This window comes from Falco rusticolus, chromosome 11 (genome assembly GCF_015220075.1).
Source record: "Falco rusticolus isolate bFalRus1 chromosome 11, bFalRus1.pri, whole genome shotgun sequence".
NCBI lineage: Eukaryota > Metazoa > Chordata > Aves > Falconiformes > Falconidae > Falco > Falco rusticolus.
Genome location: NC_051197.1, coordinates 17,084,663 through 17,102,055, shown reverse-complemented (window position 1 = coordinate 17,102,055; position 17,393 = coordinate 17,084,663). Strand labels below are relative to the sequence as shown.

The 17,393-nt window shown below is 35.8% G+C and overlaps 1 protein-coding gene across 1 annotated transcript in view; it reads left to right on the top strand.

Annotated features, from left to right (window-relative positions):
• SELENOF (selenoprotein F) overlaps positions 1-16,889 on the top strand; it is a 28,687-nt gene extending 11,798 nt beyond the window's left edge. The window contains exons 3-5 of the mRNA XM_037404801.1: positions 3,655-3,718; positions 13,437-13,486; positions 15,892-16,889. Coding sequence (XP_037260698.1) covers positions 3,655-3,718; positions 13,437-13,486; positions 15,892-16,023 — 246 coding nt within the window. The 3' untranslated portion in view covers positions 16,024-16,889. The remainder of the gene's footprint in view (positions 1-3,654; positions 3,719-13,436; positions 13,487-15,891) is intronic.
• Positions 16,890-17,393: the final 504 nt, after the last annotated feature.

Here is a 17,393-nt window from a genome sequence, read left to right as displayed (position 1 = left end):
TACAATTTTTTTTTCAGCTGATTGCAAACAGCTGTACAAATCCAGTTTGAGTGACACTTTGTAAACTCTGCAAGGTCAGGCTTAGTCAGTAGTTAGAAGAAACCACTATGCAAAATATAGGTGCTATGGAAGTAAAATTAGTGATAATTTATTGTATTTTACAAAACTTCTTTTGTCACCTTTGATCTAACATCATTTTATTATTATCAAGAAGCAATCACTGTTAAGTACCGTTTTTTCAGTTTGGTTTGATCTGAGTTCCTGTTTAGTTTTTAAGAGTTATATAGCAGCGTTGTAGCAGGAATTTAATTTTTCTTCTGGAGTTTTTAACATGAGTTATTGTGATAACAGTACCATATCTATGTATAAATGAAACGCTGCTGGAATGTTGTCTTGCAGAAATTACTTCAACTCTCTTCCTAATAACCAGTGAAATGTTTTCTTTAACCTAAGTTAAGGTTCCTTGCTTTTTATTGCTGGAACAGTTATTTTTACAATACATATTTTTAATATGATTCTTATGTAAATGGCTTATTCTGTTATAATTACCACTTTCCTTTATTATTAAAGCAGGCATGACTGATAGTGTGGTTTTCCTCCTCTCAGTTGTGAAGAGCCATCTTCATTACATCAGTGTGAACTATTACAAGACCTTTGGGTGTTTACAAAAAGCTTTTGAATGAAACTTAACTCAAGACAATGCTTTGTAAAAGATGAGGGAAGAGTTCAGATTTTGTCACAATAGCCTTAGAAAGCACACCACTAGAATGTTTTAAAAAAAGCTAAGTTATTTTTATAGATGCAGACATGAATCAGCCTGGAAGTCATAGCAGGACTTGTTTTGGATGTTAAAATGGACAGTAGTAATAGTTTAGAGAGTCTTTATTTCGTTGCTTGTAGTAGTAAACCCACTTTCATAAGCACTAAAACAAGTGAAGCATTATTTTAAAATGAACTAACTTATGAGTTAAGCATTGTGTAATGAACTGACTCGACACGTTTGTATGCCTCCACACTGAGTGATACATGTCATTCTTAGTAATACTTGAACACAGTAATTGCCTTCACAAGTAAGTTTGGAAGACATCTGCTCTGGACATGATGAGATGGTAGCAGCAGCAGATACTAACAAGTATGCTTTTGTTGTGGGCTAAGTGATGCAAATAAACCTGTGTATCTTGCAAAAGACACCTTTGTTTAGATTTATAAATGAAGCCAGTTGATTTTTCTTTTTTTCTTGTCCGGCCATCTAGACAGCAGCTGTTTGTCCCAGCGTGAATCTGAATTTTTTTGTATCAGCACAGTTGGGCTTCAATTACGGCAGTCACAAGCTCAAAATATAGACATCAGCAACTGAGCTGTTTTCTTTGTTAAACTTCACTTCTATCAGATATTGTCTAGGAGTTACAAACTGGGGGTAGTTTTTAATAGTTTAAGTATTAAACTAGTTTTAAGTATATATAAGTTATATATAACTATATATTATATAGTTAAATATAACACATATGCTAGTAACTAAGTATTTGAGTAGTTTAATAGTTTTAGTAGTTTACAGTGATCTTGTTCCATAGAAATCCTTGTTTGAAAGGAAGAAATGAACTGTAAGAATTAATTGCAGTAATGAGAATTGAAAAATGCTCATTTTACCATTGTCCTAAATTTGGGTGTACATAGTTCTTTATACTCATAAATGAAATAATTAGACAGAAAAAAGCTATTTATGCCTTTGTCTACTTCTTTATATTAACTTCTTGATAGAAAAATGCAGATAATGGTTAGTATCAGAGAACAAGTATAAATGTTCAGTGTATTAGTGAGTGTGCAAACTAATATCTAAATCTAGAACTGCTGATATAATTATTGTTGAACTTTTTAAACAATAATTAATAGAGACAAGGTAAATTAAGTTTATAATCTCAGTATTCCATATTTCCTCTATCTTGGTAATTACTTCATGTTTTAAGTCCAGAGGAACTTTAATTATGCAAGCTAGTATCTGAGCTGTTTATCAGCGCCTTTTTTTAATTAAAATCTTTGAGCAGTGAGAAAAAGCTTTTTTAAAAAATTGGTATTTTTGATCTCAAGTATTGTTTCATAGCAGTCCTGGGTTAGGTTTTATCTTAAATCTAATGTCTAGTTAAAAATCTAAATGCAGTTAAGCAAATTTCTGAGATGCTGTTCTGAAGAGATAATGTAATGTAACGTTTTTAGTTGTTTCCTGTGGAAGTAATGATTACAGATTAGTTTGTGTCAGGAAAGAAGTTGTTATTTCCCTGCAAATGATTTGAGTAGTTATATTCTAATTTGTAGAATTTAGGCAAGTATTGAGTTGGACCTGAATTCAGAAGATTCGTATTCTGAAATGAAGATGTATTCCTGGCTGTCCATAATGCCTACATATATAGGTGACAAAGTTAATTGTCTCTGAGATTTCTGTTGTATCATGTATGGTTCTCTTTTACAACTTGTCACCCCGTTTTCAGAGGGGTTAGTGCTGATTAAATTTCATAGTGAAAGCTCACTTTTAATTACACGTATTCACATTTCATATTGTAAGTGAAACGTGGATTTGCTTCACTTCAGTAAGGTTATATTTTCCATGTCCTGACTTGCACATTTGTTATGAAGACACTGTCTGAAAGAGAATGAAAGCAGGGGTCTTAGTTGTTTGTAGAAGGTAATGAATTGAATTTAAAAAAATTAACTGAAGCTTATTCTGTCAGCTTCTCTGTTAACAGTGGGGTTTCAGGGTTAGAAGGACATGATTTGGTATACAGTATTGACAGCTATGTAAGATTAAAATGCCTAACTTTACAGTAGCTGGAAAAATTTGTTGTTTAGATTTAAGATTCATCAAACTATAGAATCAATTGCATGTTGCAAAAAGAAACAAACCAGGAAGTTTAAAAACATGTGACAATATACAAGATCAATAGGTTATCAATAGGGTTTTTTTATTTAGATAGCACATAAAATTGAAATGAACTTCTACTTAGCTTTAAGAACACTGCATCTGAGTATCTTGTATAGCTGTCAGAAGTGAGTGACATCTAAGTACAAGCATCAAATTTAGTCCAGCCTGCATATATTACTTCAGCTGAGGTCTGTTAATGTGATCTGTCCTCTTTCTGCAATCCCAGTTAACTACAATAAGTTAACTAACAATAGTTAGCCCAAATTGTAAGTCTAAATTCATTGCCTTTTCTTTATTATAAACAGTATTTCACTGTCCAAGTTAGGTTTAAAATGGAAACTAAAATTTCACCTAATTAGACTTTTCTTAGCATCTTTGGGGAGAAAGTTGTTTTCCTATTGTTAGTCTGTAAGTTGCATTGTAAAATGTTCAGTTGTGTTCATTTTTTTAAAATGAAACTTTGCATCCAGCAACAGTATATCTGACATGAACTTTGTTCCTGTTTTTACATTTTTAATATAATAAATGAAAATTATCATGTGTCTTGAGGGAACAGTCTGTTGTTGCATTAAATTGGAGGCAGGTCTGGAATTGTGATTCTATTTAAGATCTTATTTGTAGGTACCATCAACACAATAGCATATTGTCTTTTCAAAGAAAAATAGTTCAACAGATAACATGCCATAAGTAAACTAGTGATTTAGAATTTTTATGTCACTAACAGCTTTTTTTCATTACAGCTTTATGCAGGAGCTGTCCTAGAGGTATGTGGATGAAAACTGGGAAGGTTCCCTCAAGTCCAGGGTAAGTAAAGCCACTACTGCTCTTTCAAATATGAAATCCTTTCACAGCTGAATGACAAAATGTGCTTTTAAGTACTACTACAAGTAGTCATAAATTTCATATATCATAAATTTCATATATTATGTCAGGAAAGTTGCATTGACCTGAGACTCATGGAACTGGTCTCCAGTAATGAAATTGTATTGTGCACTTACAGAACTACTTCCTTTTCACAGATCCTCTAGTAGAATTGTTTTGTCTGTGGATAATGTCAACTATAGTGAACGTGTTACCGAAATCTCGGAATGAAGAACTTATTGACACCAATGTGATGTAGATAAGCAGACACTTCTTTATTAACGGCCGGGTGCGTGAGTGAGTCCTCTCACGATCAACGCACGCCATGGTTCAAAATCATACACCTTTTATAAAACTCATCCGTACATATTCATTGAGTATTCATACAAAATCATAAGTTTTCCCATAAATCATTAACATACTCTCCTCCCATATCCGATTCTGCGCAATAAAGGTTAGAAAGGTCCGGAAATGGGTCTGGGGTACGATTTGGGTAGGTGGTATATGAGTCGGTGGTCTCGATCTCCCCCTGCCGGAATTACCTTTCACTTAAGGTAACTGTTTCTTGGCCGGCAACTATGGGTTGCTTCACTCGACTTTCCCCAGTTCACATTAATTCTCATTTTGACATTTTAGTACATTTTCCTAGGTTACATATGAACAATCATCTCAAATCTTAAGTCTGTTATCTAAGTTCTAAACATTCCTACTAGGTGATTCTGACCAATACCTCCGGCCTTAGTATGGGGCTGTACAGAGGATTTTTATAGCAGCTTTTACTATAGAAGTTTCATTAAAATATATTTCTTACCCTTCTATATTTCTATTACATAATTGATTTTATAGAATCAAATAATCAATCAAATAAAGTCAATCAATCTTAACTTACTAGCAAATCTGTAACAAGTGGAATACGGTAGTTTAAAAGGAAAATCAGTATCATCAGTGTGTGGTGGGAAGAAGCTGCAGGAAAAACATCTGTGAGAAATTTCAAACTGGAATTTTCTTATAAATGGGGAAGAGCTTAGGTGATAGCACTACTTAGATTCCCTCCCACCCCCCGTGATGAAGATCCTAATACTGTACGTTGGACACAGATGCATAGAGAACAAAAACTAATCTAGTCTAGCGTTAGACAAAAAAAATGCACAAACAGCATGTCTCCATCTACCGTGGTCAGTATTCATACCTGCCTGTTTGAAGGCTGACTGACAAACACGTAAGAAGATTTTAAAACAGATTATAATTTATGTAAGTTGTGCTGCTTTAGACCCTCTCCTTCCACCTCTACCCACATACAGTTCAGTTGACCGCGAGACCAGAGCCGAACTATTTTCTCTTTTCCACTGTTTAAAATGCCAGAAGAGGGATTGTTTAAATGACTTGTTTAGTGCAGGGGCACAAGGAGATTAACTTTATTAGCACAGGAGTCCATATTATCTCCGTGACTATTCAAATTTAGTAAACATAAAAACATTCCCAACTGTTGTTGCCTGTTCGCTCAGCTTCTTCATGGTTGTGAATTTATTACACTGAAGTGCTCTTTTGAGCTGTTGGTTTGAAGGAAGAGGTCAACCTATTGGCCTGACTCCCACCTGCGTTATGTCCTCAGTAGGTCCTAAAAGGAAATGGCCCTTAATTTCTGCTGCGTGCACACCGTGAAACATGTTCCAGAAGCTTACAGTACAAAAGGAAAAGCCTGAACATTTTAAAGATTTATTTTCCTTTCAGTCCTTTGTTATTTAAAGATGCTCAAAGATTTGCATTCAATTAATCATAGAACTTGCTTTTTAAAATGACTGAATGAATTTCAGTGGTTTTTCAGTAGATTTTGTTTTAACTACCAGTTCTTTGGTACAGTGAGAAGGAAAAAAAGGACTGACTAGTGTGCTTAAGTTCTTGTTTGCCTGTTCATTACCAGTTTCTGCAGTTACCCAATCTAAATTTATCTTGACCAAATTTACTTCTAGAGTATTAAAACAGGTTGGAATTAAATTTTAAGAGCATACTTAGAAATTTTAAAAAGCAGTAGAATATATTCTTCCAGCCGGAATTTGTCCTTACGTTAGTATTAATCTAAGAATACTTCTATTGTGATTTTTTTCCCCTTGATTTTAACTTGTACCAGAAACAGGTATTTAATGTCTTCATCTTAAGACATTAACATTCAAGAAGTGTTGCTGTTTTAACTTTTCAGTTTGATGTTTGCTACGGAAGTTAGGTTGCCTGAAGGTCGTGCTGCTGCTTTCGAGGCATTGTTTTTGTAGGCTTCATTGAACTGTGTAGCTTGTCATCGACAATGTCTTATCACAAATAACTCTTGGTTCCTTTCCTATAGCTTCTGCTAGGATTTTGTTGGGATTTTTTCTTTTTCCAGAATATACAGAAAATGGCACCACTAATTGCAGGACTGTGTATGTATTAGTATTCCTTGGATTAGTATATGTTACTCCTGTATCTGACTGTGAAGTCTTCACTTTTAAGCACCTGTGTAAATTGTTTTGTCACTGTTTACTCTCACAGACTTGATTTGTCACAGACTACTTCTGGATTATATTTTATTTGGCCAAAGGATGAATACTGTGCATGTTTGTTTTATGAGATTCACACCTTAAAATCATTAATTTGTAGTATTTGTGTTAATAGTTAATATTAATTTGTTGAATTAATAAATGTTTGTAAAAGTTACACAGTAAGGATATTACACAGTTGGAAAAACCTGCATTGCTCATGGTAACTAAATGCAATATTCTGTGGTCCTTCTGTATCAAAATTTGTATCAGAATTACTGGTTATATAATTTTAGGCTACAAATAGTTGCTGAATACACCTGTGTGCCTGATATGGGAGAACCATTACATATGAAATATATTTGTAGATACTGGGAAAGCAAAGAAGTGACAAGTGATGAAAAAATCTAGTCCTTGGCAAGATTATCTCAATCGTAAACTGAATGTTATTCTTTGCAATACCATAGCAAAGTATTAAATGCCCTTGTGAATATGGCCAGGGATGTCTATTATGTTTTTCAAATACATCTTCTTGTGCTAAGTCAGGGAACAGACCACTTACAGGTTTCTGTAAGTTTCTCTAAGTTCAGTGCTGAAATATTTCTCCTGTTAAGTTTCCCTTAAAAATAAATTGCTTCATTATAAATGCTGTACTGTAAAATTAATTCCTATATTACATATATTTTGAAATTGTTCTGTATAAAATTGTTCTTAAATATTTACCATTTAAAAGCACTTCATCAAAGTGGAACGTTGAAAACTTCAGTGACAAGAGTCATAGATGAAGCAGTATCTTATTATACCAGGAAACACAGAAAATGTAACAGTTTTTGACTGACATCCATAAAACTAAGTCTCTGAAATAGCATAATAAACTAGCTGGGTCAGTGATTAACCCAGCATATTTGTTTTAAGTTGACTTTTTGGTGGCAGCCATGTTCTGTTAATGATGAGATGGGAGATCACAGTGTCTGGACTCCTGTGTTCTTTCCAGTTTAACAATAACTTAATTAGGCTGGGGGGTTTAATTGAGTATTTCTTTGCTATTTCTCTGCATTCCTTTTGTTCATCAATAGAATAACTGTCACCTCTCCCTGTGTGGCTCTCTTAGTTAAGAAATGGACGTGCTCCCAGCAAATCTGTTAGAGGAACAAGGTCCTTCATCCTTGAACTCATGCAGTATGCAACTACATTAGATCCTCTGACTTCAGGGTCAGTAAGCACTCTTACATTGCCCAGGTTTGCAATCGTGAAGGGGATTCTTTTAGCTACTAAAGTGTAATTTGTTATGGGATTGTATTTGTAGGTAAGATCACTTATTTCCAGGTTATTTTAATTTGCAATTCTTACACTGGAGGAGGAAGGTTAGAAACTTTTATTAACCTTAAATCTTGCATTGGTAGAAATATTAGTAAAACTCTTGCTAAGAAATGTAGGATACTATAGTGGCAGACATGCATCGTTTTATCATAGTCTTTGGTAAGCAGATTATACAGAAACTAAAACAATGGTCCTCTTCAGATTTGGAAATGTCTTTTGGTCTGCTGGTTCTATAAAGTACCCTGTCAGTGGGTTTTTTGTGAACTTTCTTCTTCAGACTTGATCAGAGCTCTGTCTTGGATTTGATTTTGAAAGCGTGTGGTGCTTTGTATGAAATTGTGAACAGCTGCATTGTAACTCGATTAATAGACTACAAATAGTAGTTATTGATGTGCCTTATGAATTCTTATATTTAAATTCTTATCTGAGACTGAGGTCTCCAAAAGGTAAAGAGCTATAGCCTTTAAAATGTAAATGAGAGTTTGAGGTCTGCTGTAGTTCCATCTTTTTGCTAGGCTTTCATGGTATCTTTGGAAGCAGGCTCACGCGATCTTCAAAACTGCAGAGCATTTATATGTCCCCAAAATAAATTATTGAAGAGTATGAGGAAAGAAACTAATGCTTTTGGTTTGCCTGTATTCCCAGTGACTTACACATTCACATTTTTAGGAAATATTGCCAGATGTCTTAGCAATGCTTAGGTATTTGTGACATAATTAAACGCTGGGGTTTTTCTGTCTTCATAAAATATCACTCTGCTACTCTTGTTTTGGTTGCTTTTCTTTTTCATAGGTTTAACACTTGATAATTAGCAATGCCTCAATAAAACCATTGCTTTATTCAAGTTCATTTCAGGTACAAAATGGTTAAGTTTGTGGTACAGTCAAGTCCTTTTTGCCTTTCTTAACGTACAAATCTATGACATTCTGCACAAGCTTGTGTTTCTAGTATTTTTTTTTTACTTTCAAACTGCTTGTGTCTAATAATTCAGGGCCAAGTTAGGCAAACTACCCTTTATTTCATTGATTTATGCTAAGTAATGCTGCGTTTTCTTTATTGATATTAACTCAGAAAAACTACAGATAATCCTACAAGTATTTCAATCATCCTCTTTTATTAGTATTAGATCACTTCAGTTTTTTCCTGTAACACATTTTGTATACATTTAGTCTTTCTTACTTTTGAGTTTTAAAAATCAAATAAAAACGTACGTGCTGCATTGAGTTGCACAAAGTACCATGCTACTGTTCCATAAAATGCAAGTCTTTTGAAAGTTGGTAATAACTTATGTGCTTCCTATTGCTAATTCAGTGTGTGAAACATTTTAAATGCATCACAAAGACTTTAAATATTTTTTTAAAAATAGATCATTCTTCATACAGATTTTGGAACATCCTTCCTTACTTATGAATGATGATGGAAGCATTCCTTTCTAATGTTACTCTTGAAGCACTAACAATTCCTTGCCATGATCGCATAATGGACTCTTTTGGTGTAATACTGAGGGACAGCAGGGATAGTCACCATCAGAAAAGTATGCAGCTGCTTTTCAGTGCACAGCCAGCATTTTTAATGACTTATCTGTAATATGAAGTTGTGTATCTGTACACAGCATCAAGCGTTCAGAAGAAGCTAAAGGGTTGCATTTACTAGAAAAATAGGATAAACTAAGAAGGGTGTAGGCAGTGTAAAAAGCTGGGTGAATCCCCGTGGGCATACATAGTCCTTGTAAGTGTTATAACAGTAAGCAATGGAACAAATCTAAACGGAAAGCACAGCTTTTTAAATAACAAAAGGATTAGAAGTTTGAACAAGTGCAGTTTCCCATTACTGGCAGATACTTAATCACATTAGATTCCTGCTAGAAGACATGCTGTAGCTTACCAAGAGGAAAAATTGTGCAGTAAAAATTTATTGCTGACCTTGTGCTGAAGATTTGACTAGTTCTGACTTGTGCTTTTCTGCCATTAAAATCTGAAAAGGATATAATAGAGACAGTAAGGTTTTTTAATCTCCTCCAGGCCTTTCTGATTTGAGGCCATTATAATCCTTCTGATGCGTGTAGAGACAGACAAGGTTAAAATTGCTTGTCTGCGTGCACATTTGTTTGAAAACTAGTGTGAGATTTTACTGCCATTGTATATTGGCTGTCATTCAAGTATTAAGAGATAAAGTTATTTTTTTTCTCAACAGTATTTTTTCAGTTACAGATCAAGCATGAGATCTTTCCTCATAAAGCAGGAATCTAAATAATGTGAATATTCCTGAATGGTGGATATCCTCGGTAGTCTGGATCATGCCCATAATATAGAACAGTGGGTAGTCAACTGTCTTTACAAAGGTTATGCCTAGCATATAGATCTGCAACTCCACATGGAGAGTGTCATGTCCATTTTGGGTCAGGAAGTTTTCTTACGGTATATCCTTCTGTACCTCGGAGAATAGTGCAGGTGTGTGCATGCAGATACATAGACTTGCCGTTTGGGCCTCTGATTCTTAGATTCCTTCGTAATCTCCATTTAGGACTTCAGGCTTTAATTCCAACAGGCTGGTTTTCACAGACTCTCAAAACAAATAGGTGTTACATATCAAAACAAAGTGACGTTACAGTGATAGCAGTGAGCTTCTCTGTTCTGCTGTGTTCACAGGCAGAGGATGCTTTTAGGTCTTGAAAAGCACTGTTCGATATTGCCTCTCTTTGCAAAACAGTTTGGTGCTGAGCAGGCTTTAAAATGCCCACACACACCTGGTACTTTTCTCTGACCTTTTCATTGTAGCTGATCGCATGGCAATCTAGTCTGCTCTGTTAGCTCACCTTAGGATTGCCTTCAAACAGAAGGCATATGCTTTGGTATTGCACATCTTTTATAAGGTGAAGTGGTTTTCTTAACATTATGTGGAAGGACAGTTGCAAAGCTGGCAGTAGAACAGCTCTGACTTCTAGTCTGGTGTTTAATTCACTGGAACATCATGTCATGGCACTAAGCTCAGAGTTCATCTTATGGAAGTCGAAGTGGAAAATGCCTTCCCTGCTCACCCATGGATGGATTGTATAAATGCTTGTTTCTCTCCAGTGTGTAATTTCTAAAGGTGCTACAAGGAGAGCACAATGAGGAGGTAGCTAGGATTTTAGTATTAAACATCAAACTATTAAAAAAAATGGTGTAAAGACATGCAAGTAGCCTTCAGACATAGGATCATAGGAAGCAGTGTTGATTTCAGGGTGTAGAGGGGAAACTGTTGGGGCAGTGCTGAAGGTGCACCCCATCACATGAGCAAGCAGGCATATGTCCCAAATTGTGTGCTGTAGCTGCATCTGACTTCCTGACCTCCTCAATTCCAAGGGCTGTTTATTCAACTTATTTTGTGGAAAGGAAAAAAGTGTTTGATGGGATAACCTGTATTTTTAATGCATGCCAGTATATTAGTTGCTTACTTTAGCTTCCAAAATTCAGAATATACAAATTAAGTTGTTTGTACAGTGAATGTTTCTTTGTTGCACTGCAAATTCAAGTGACTAATGCAGAAAGTAACTATGATCAGCATTAGAAATAAATATATGCCATTAACAGAAACAGATCTTGTTCCAGTTGTCTAAAACATCAGGAAAAATGTTCTGTAGTGCTTCAGCTTTCAGAAGATTTAGACATTTGACATTGATACAAGTGTGTAATAGCTACTTTTAAAGTGATAAAATGTAATACTGCCTGTAGAATACTTGCTTCCTCCACCTAATTCTGTTCCCATTTTATGCAAGCTTGTTCAGTCCAGCACTGCAGCCAGAGAACAGCCACTCATGTCCAAATGAGTTTTCATCTGTCAAATAAGTAACAAATCCTCACACCTGTTACAAGCTTAAAGTGCCGTAACCTGTGGTAACCCCCAAAGGCTATTCTTTAATACAATCGAGTTCCACAGTTCAGATTTGCGTCTGAAACTTTATCCTTTTTACTGTGCTCTCTTACCATTTTTCTTAAAGTTTTGCAATTAAAGTTACCCACCATACTGACTGCTGCTTACAACCTCCTTTTCATATAAAGCCGTAGAGACTGATTTCAGGTTTAGATTTAAATTGGGGAAAAAATGTGGAAAAATTCCTGTTGAAATAGTTCAACATGCTGTGGATTTTACAAAGAATAAGAAATATCTTTACCATTTTTTTTTGCATGTTGCAGTTGATGACAGCCAGGACAACTAACAGGTCAGAAGGACATGGGAAACACTGAAGCTGAAAATTAAGTCTTTGAGTTTAAATCGGAATTGAACTGTAGCATGTGAGCAAGTACTGGTTATTTAGTGCTATTTGGGATTGTTATACAAGTACAGCTTACAATATGACATTAGTGTATAGTTCTACAGAAAGAACAAAAACAACCCTTGTTTTCTTCTTCAGGGCTCTAGTATACCTGGCAGCTCATTGGGCCATTGGTATTTTTTAGACTAGTTTACACTGTAGTGGTTGGTGCAGCAGGCAGAGTATATGATTTTGATTTGTACAGAGAGCACCATTGAAGAGGGAAGAAAATAAATGCCACTCACAGCATACACATACTGAGAAAGTGTTAAGGTAACTGTCTACAGTAATATAAAGATAGGTATAAAGATGCCAGGGGACATCTCTACAATTACAGAGGAAAGCACTACACTTCGTAAGGCAGTATGAAACATTAGTCCTCAGGTTGCACTCATCTCCATGCTCCAGCTGGATGCACTGCAATTTGTGAGAGATTCATTGTTGTCTAACCTCACAAAAGCAGCTTTAAAATGTGGCTAGCACTTCTGTAAGAGTCAATCTGTACTGACAGGGTTCATCCTTGGGGAGATGCTACTGACATACTACAGGAGTGTCCTGAATCCACTTAATGTCAGAGATTAGAATTCAGTCTTTAGCGTAACTTGAATGTAAAAAGGAGGAATGAAGACTATGCTATTTTTCTAAATAAACTTTAAATACTTCTAGAATTCAGACATTCATTAGGCTAAAGTGTTTGGAAGTAGGGGTTTATTCTTACACTTTTCCCTGAAATAATTCGTATAACCTTTTCTTTTTAAAATTAAAGATAATACAAGGCCTGGGTTGTGCCGTAGGGGTACAGGGACTATGCTGCTGTTAATGCTTTTTGTTTGCTGACTGCTGCTTCGAGTGATGAATTGTTCAGCAGCAGCCCACCTCAGAGCTGAACTTTACTCTGTGTAGCTACACAGTAGGCCGTAAGAGTCCATCTTAAAGCTGATTGTCTTTAGGACTGTCAAGAGAAGAGGACATACCAACAAGAGAATGTTTTCTGTTCATGTTTTCTTGCTGGGTTTTGATGTGTAATCTCAGAGATCTCTGCAAGAGAAGATTGTCTGTCTTGTTTGCAAGAATTAACACCTCTATCCACAGTTTCCTCTGTGCCCTTTCACCCGCACTGCTGCAGCTTGCATGGAGCGTGCTGATGGGATATGTGTCATATTTAGCCTCCCTCACAAAGCTTATCTTCAGCCAGATTTTGATCAGTCTTAATGCTTTTCCTCACATTTACGTATCCCAGCTACATGTGGGCCAGTCTGCTGAAGACTGGCAGTTGTACATGCAAATACACTGATTTAGACAGTTGCACTAGTGTTTGAGGAAAATCCAAGCAGATAAGAAGCTCGTTTGGACTACTAGTGGAAAATAGAGTGTTCCTTAGGCATAATAGCTCTAGTGTGATTAACTTTTTTAGGGCATTAAGATACTTTCTAAAGCATTATTCCAAAAGAAATAATTCAGGGAATACTAGCTTGAATGTAAAGCTACTTTATGCAAGTGAAGGAGTTTGATTATCTTTCTTTTCTCCAAACCATAGCTTTTGTCAGGAGTGATAAGCCAAAACTCTTCAGGGGACTGCAAATCAAGGTGAGTTGTAACCTAACTTTTTCTATTTGGGATGTTAGGAAGAATTAAGCTTGGTAGAGACTGTGGATTGTTCCTTATTTGCTGATCAAGTAATCCTTTAGCAGGACATATATTTGCTTTGCCAACATAAATCTTTACAAGTTCCTGCTGCTAATACTAATTGGTTTATTGCTTGGTAACTGTTTGGTATCAATTTTTTATTGTTGTTGGGGATTTGGGTTTTTTTCTTGTTAGGGTTTGTTGCTTTTTTTAATCCAATAAAAAATATACTGGAACCCGTAAGTAATAGCAGATGGCAAAACAATGCAAGGAATACTTGTGTTCTGTCCTTACTCTGCGGATACCTTGGATTTACTGAAGCTTATTCTGCCGTAGTTTCTTTTTCTCCTGTTCTGTTCTTCCCTCATTTTCTGATGGAGCTGCCATTTCCATACATTCAGTCATTCTTAGATTTTTCTTCACCCTGTCAGAATTTCCTTGCTGTGTTCTGTGATTTTGTTTTTCTTTATAGTATTCAAACATCCAACCTTATACAAATGCATGTACTGAACGGTGTTTCTCATGACTTGCATATATGCAAAGCTGCATAAGCTGCACTGCCTTAAGCCCAAACAGTTCTTTGCTTTTAAGACCTAGTGTAGACTTCACCTCCTCTTAAAATCCTGTGTGAACTTCCAGTGTACTTCACAGATATACATCTTGATTCTCCCATCTCCTGCTCCCATCTCTATTCACCAAATGGCACCATCTGGAATCACTTTATAGCTGTGCATGGCTGTAATAAGCGATTTGTCTTCTCAGCAGCAGATTCCATCTAAAACAGATTTCCTCTGTCTGTCTCATGCATTCACGTCTCTGTGTCCTCCAGTTTCTTTCAAAAGCTTTCCTTCTGCATGTCTGGTTCATTTTCATTTAAACTTTGTAGCTGTATTGAACATCAAAGCAGTATATAGTACAATTGGTATAGAGCACTACCGAGAAAAAATTCAGTGCAAATGGATCTGTATTTATTTTATGAGACTTGTGGAAAATGGATTAGATGCCACTGTCTTCATTAAGTAAAACCAACTAGGTTAGCTCAGTAGGGTAAAGTAAAGTGCTCCTGGGGAAATTCTTCCATAAACTTAAATGGTTAGAGCCTTCTAATACTGTTAAAAGCTTTCATTTGCATTACATATTTTGTGACTTAGTGAGTCTTCAGAAGCATTAAAGTATTATGTTACCAGCAAAGCCTAGCAGGCACAGATACAACACAGCAGGAAGGAATGTGATTACATTAGAAATTGATAGTAGAACTTTGAGCTGTTAAAGTGACCAGAAATTTCTAAAGTGGTAGAAAGGCTACTGATAATATGAGAAAAAACATTCAGCTGCTTGATTGAAAAATCCAGCTTTGGTTAACTTAAAACAGTTGAAGCAGAATACTGTTTTTCACAGCTAGGCTTACGGCGTTGTCCCTGCATATGCATTAGCTTGTGCAGTGGCCCAAGAAGACACAGACGTTCAGCATGCACGCACCCACACCCTGTCTTCATTTGACTTGTTCTTCTACTTTCCTCTCTTTGATGTTAAATCCAAGGCAGAAGTTGGAACTGAATCTGTTTCCTACCTGTTTTATTTAAGGCAGGTAACTGTTCTGGATCTCAAGATAAACATTTACTGCTCTTGATGTGTTTTAATTTCCTGTGAAATGAGGCCTCTTTGTCCCTTATGCTTCCTTCTTTTCACCCACCCTCATTCCTGAGGACTAGGCAAGAAAGCATCTAATCCAGAGCTGCAGGCACTGGCCAGTTGCTGCTGGTGGAGTGTGCAACCCAAGGGCATCTCTCTGTCGTTAAAGCTTCAGTATGGTGTCTCCCCTTTCACCAGTTCTTCCTCCGCATACACGCAGACTCTAGTTTTGAACATGTAATTCTTTGAATCTGCACAGTAGGTGAAAAAATACTGGAGGAGAGGAGGTTATAGCGTAAGAGAAAGCAACCTGGAAGACTGATCTTATAAGCTTGATTTGATTTTTATAGATCTATTTTCTTCAAGAAAAGTAGAATACATTGTGATTAAACACTCTAGTGATGAAATTCATAAAATCAGAACAAAATATGTGGCATTAGAATATTTATAACATTGAGCATTGTCTGGAACAAGGCTTGTCTGTTTGTTTTTTGAGAATTCTAAGCTTTAAAAAGCCAAAGCTTAGGTTGATTTCTTAGCACAAATTGTGTTGCTAAAGTTTGCTCAGAATACTCTGATGTAATTTAGTGCTCTGTTCCTAAGTATTTATGGTGTTGCTCTTTGGACTTCTTACTATTCTTTCTTTGACATCTTTTTAACTGGTGGGGTAGGGTGAGTGTTAATATGGAGAATGCATTTCCAGCCCAAGGTAACTGAGTTGTTTTTTTCTGCAGTATGTGCGTGGTTCTGACCCTGTACTAAAGCTGCTGGATGACAGTGGGAACATTGCAGAAGAACTAAGCATCCTCAAGTGGAATACAGATAGCGTGGAAGAATTTCTAAGTGAAAAATTAGAACGTCTATAAATCATTGCTTTCAGTCCTCTTTCCTTTTCATGCTTTGTCATGGTAATCTTCTCAAATGAAGTGTACTACAATTGAAAAAACATTCCAGCTTCTATATTAATTTTAAAATATCTTTTGTGCTGTACTAAACATCTTGTCATTAGAAGGGGAAGCTTCAGCACACGTATCTGACAAGTTCACAGAATAGCTTGTCTTTAATATATTTCAGCTCAATGCATTTATCACTAACAGAATGCTTTGTTTCAAAGTTAATTATGCAAATATCAGTTTGTTATAATTGGAGCTGTTCTTACAAATGCTCTTAAAACTGAAGAGCTTCAAATAATTGAAATTATTACCATGCTTTTTGTTTGCTGCTGTTTGTAAGAAAGTGAGAACCAAATGCAGTGTACTATCTCCCAAAGAAAATTGACTGCTAATGCCCTCTTTTTTTTTGTATTTGAACTGTCCATTTTTTAGAAGCATTGTTTACAGTGAGTATCTAGTTCACAGGTTTTGAAGCTGGTGGAGGAACTCATGGTCTGGTATTGTAAAACATTTAGTAAGTGCACTTTAGTGAAGACTACATAGAAAACCTCTGAGGTGTATGTTAGTCAGATGTCAGGTGTGCTTTACGTTAAGTGTTTTGCTTCAGAAAACATGAGAAATGAGTCTTGAAAAACCTTTCCTTCTAACTTTCATAAGTTTATTGGAAGTCTGTTTATCAAATGAATTTATAAACTGTTTAAAATTTGTATTTTCCTTTCTCAGTTTAAATTTTGTGTGACCAAGGAATATAGACAGTATGTATAGTGATGAGTCAAATCCATTATGACTTGTCAGGTTTTTTCCACTTAAGAGTGAATAAACACGGTAAGCAAGAATAATGTGGGTTTGGTGGGTTTTGGTTTTTTCTGAAGTCTAATTAGCAAGTTAGTCTTCCCTCTATACTACTTCATGCACACTGGTTTTTGGTTGGATGGGTGTTAATGCTATGGCCTGAATTGGTACTTGGGGTTTTTTTCTTCACATGTGATTTTATATCTTAAGAAATTTTTCAACAATTTACAGATTTTGTTCCTAACTTTTGAGAAGAAATCATCAGCTTTCATAGTAGAAAATAAACTTGGGACTGAGACTACACTAAATTATCAGAAGTAATAGACTAAGGTGATTTTTTAGGCATAGCCTTCTGAGTTTTTATTCCTGAAATATTCTTATGAACTCTTAGAAGGTGCATAGAACTAAGTCACACGTTGTTACCCCTGTTGTTCTCACTCTTATTCTATGCCTTTCACTCCTGTCCTTGTAAAACATGCTGCTCATCTCCCAGATGACTCAGTGTGGAACAGCTACAGTAGTGGTCACTAGTGTCTTAGAAAAACATGAGC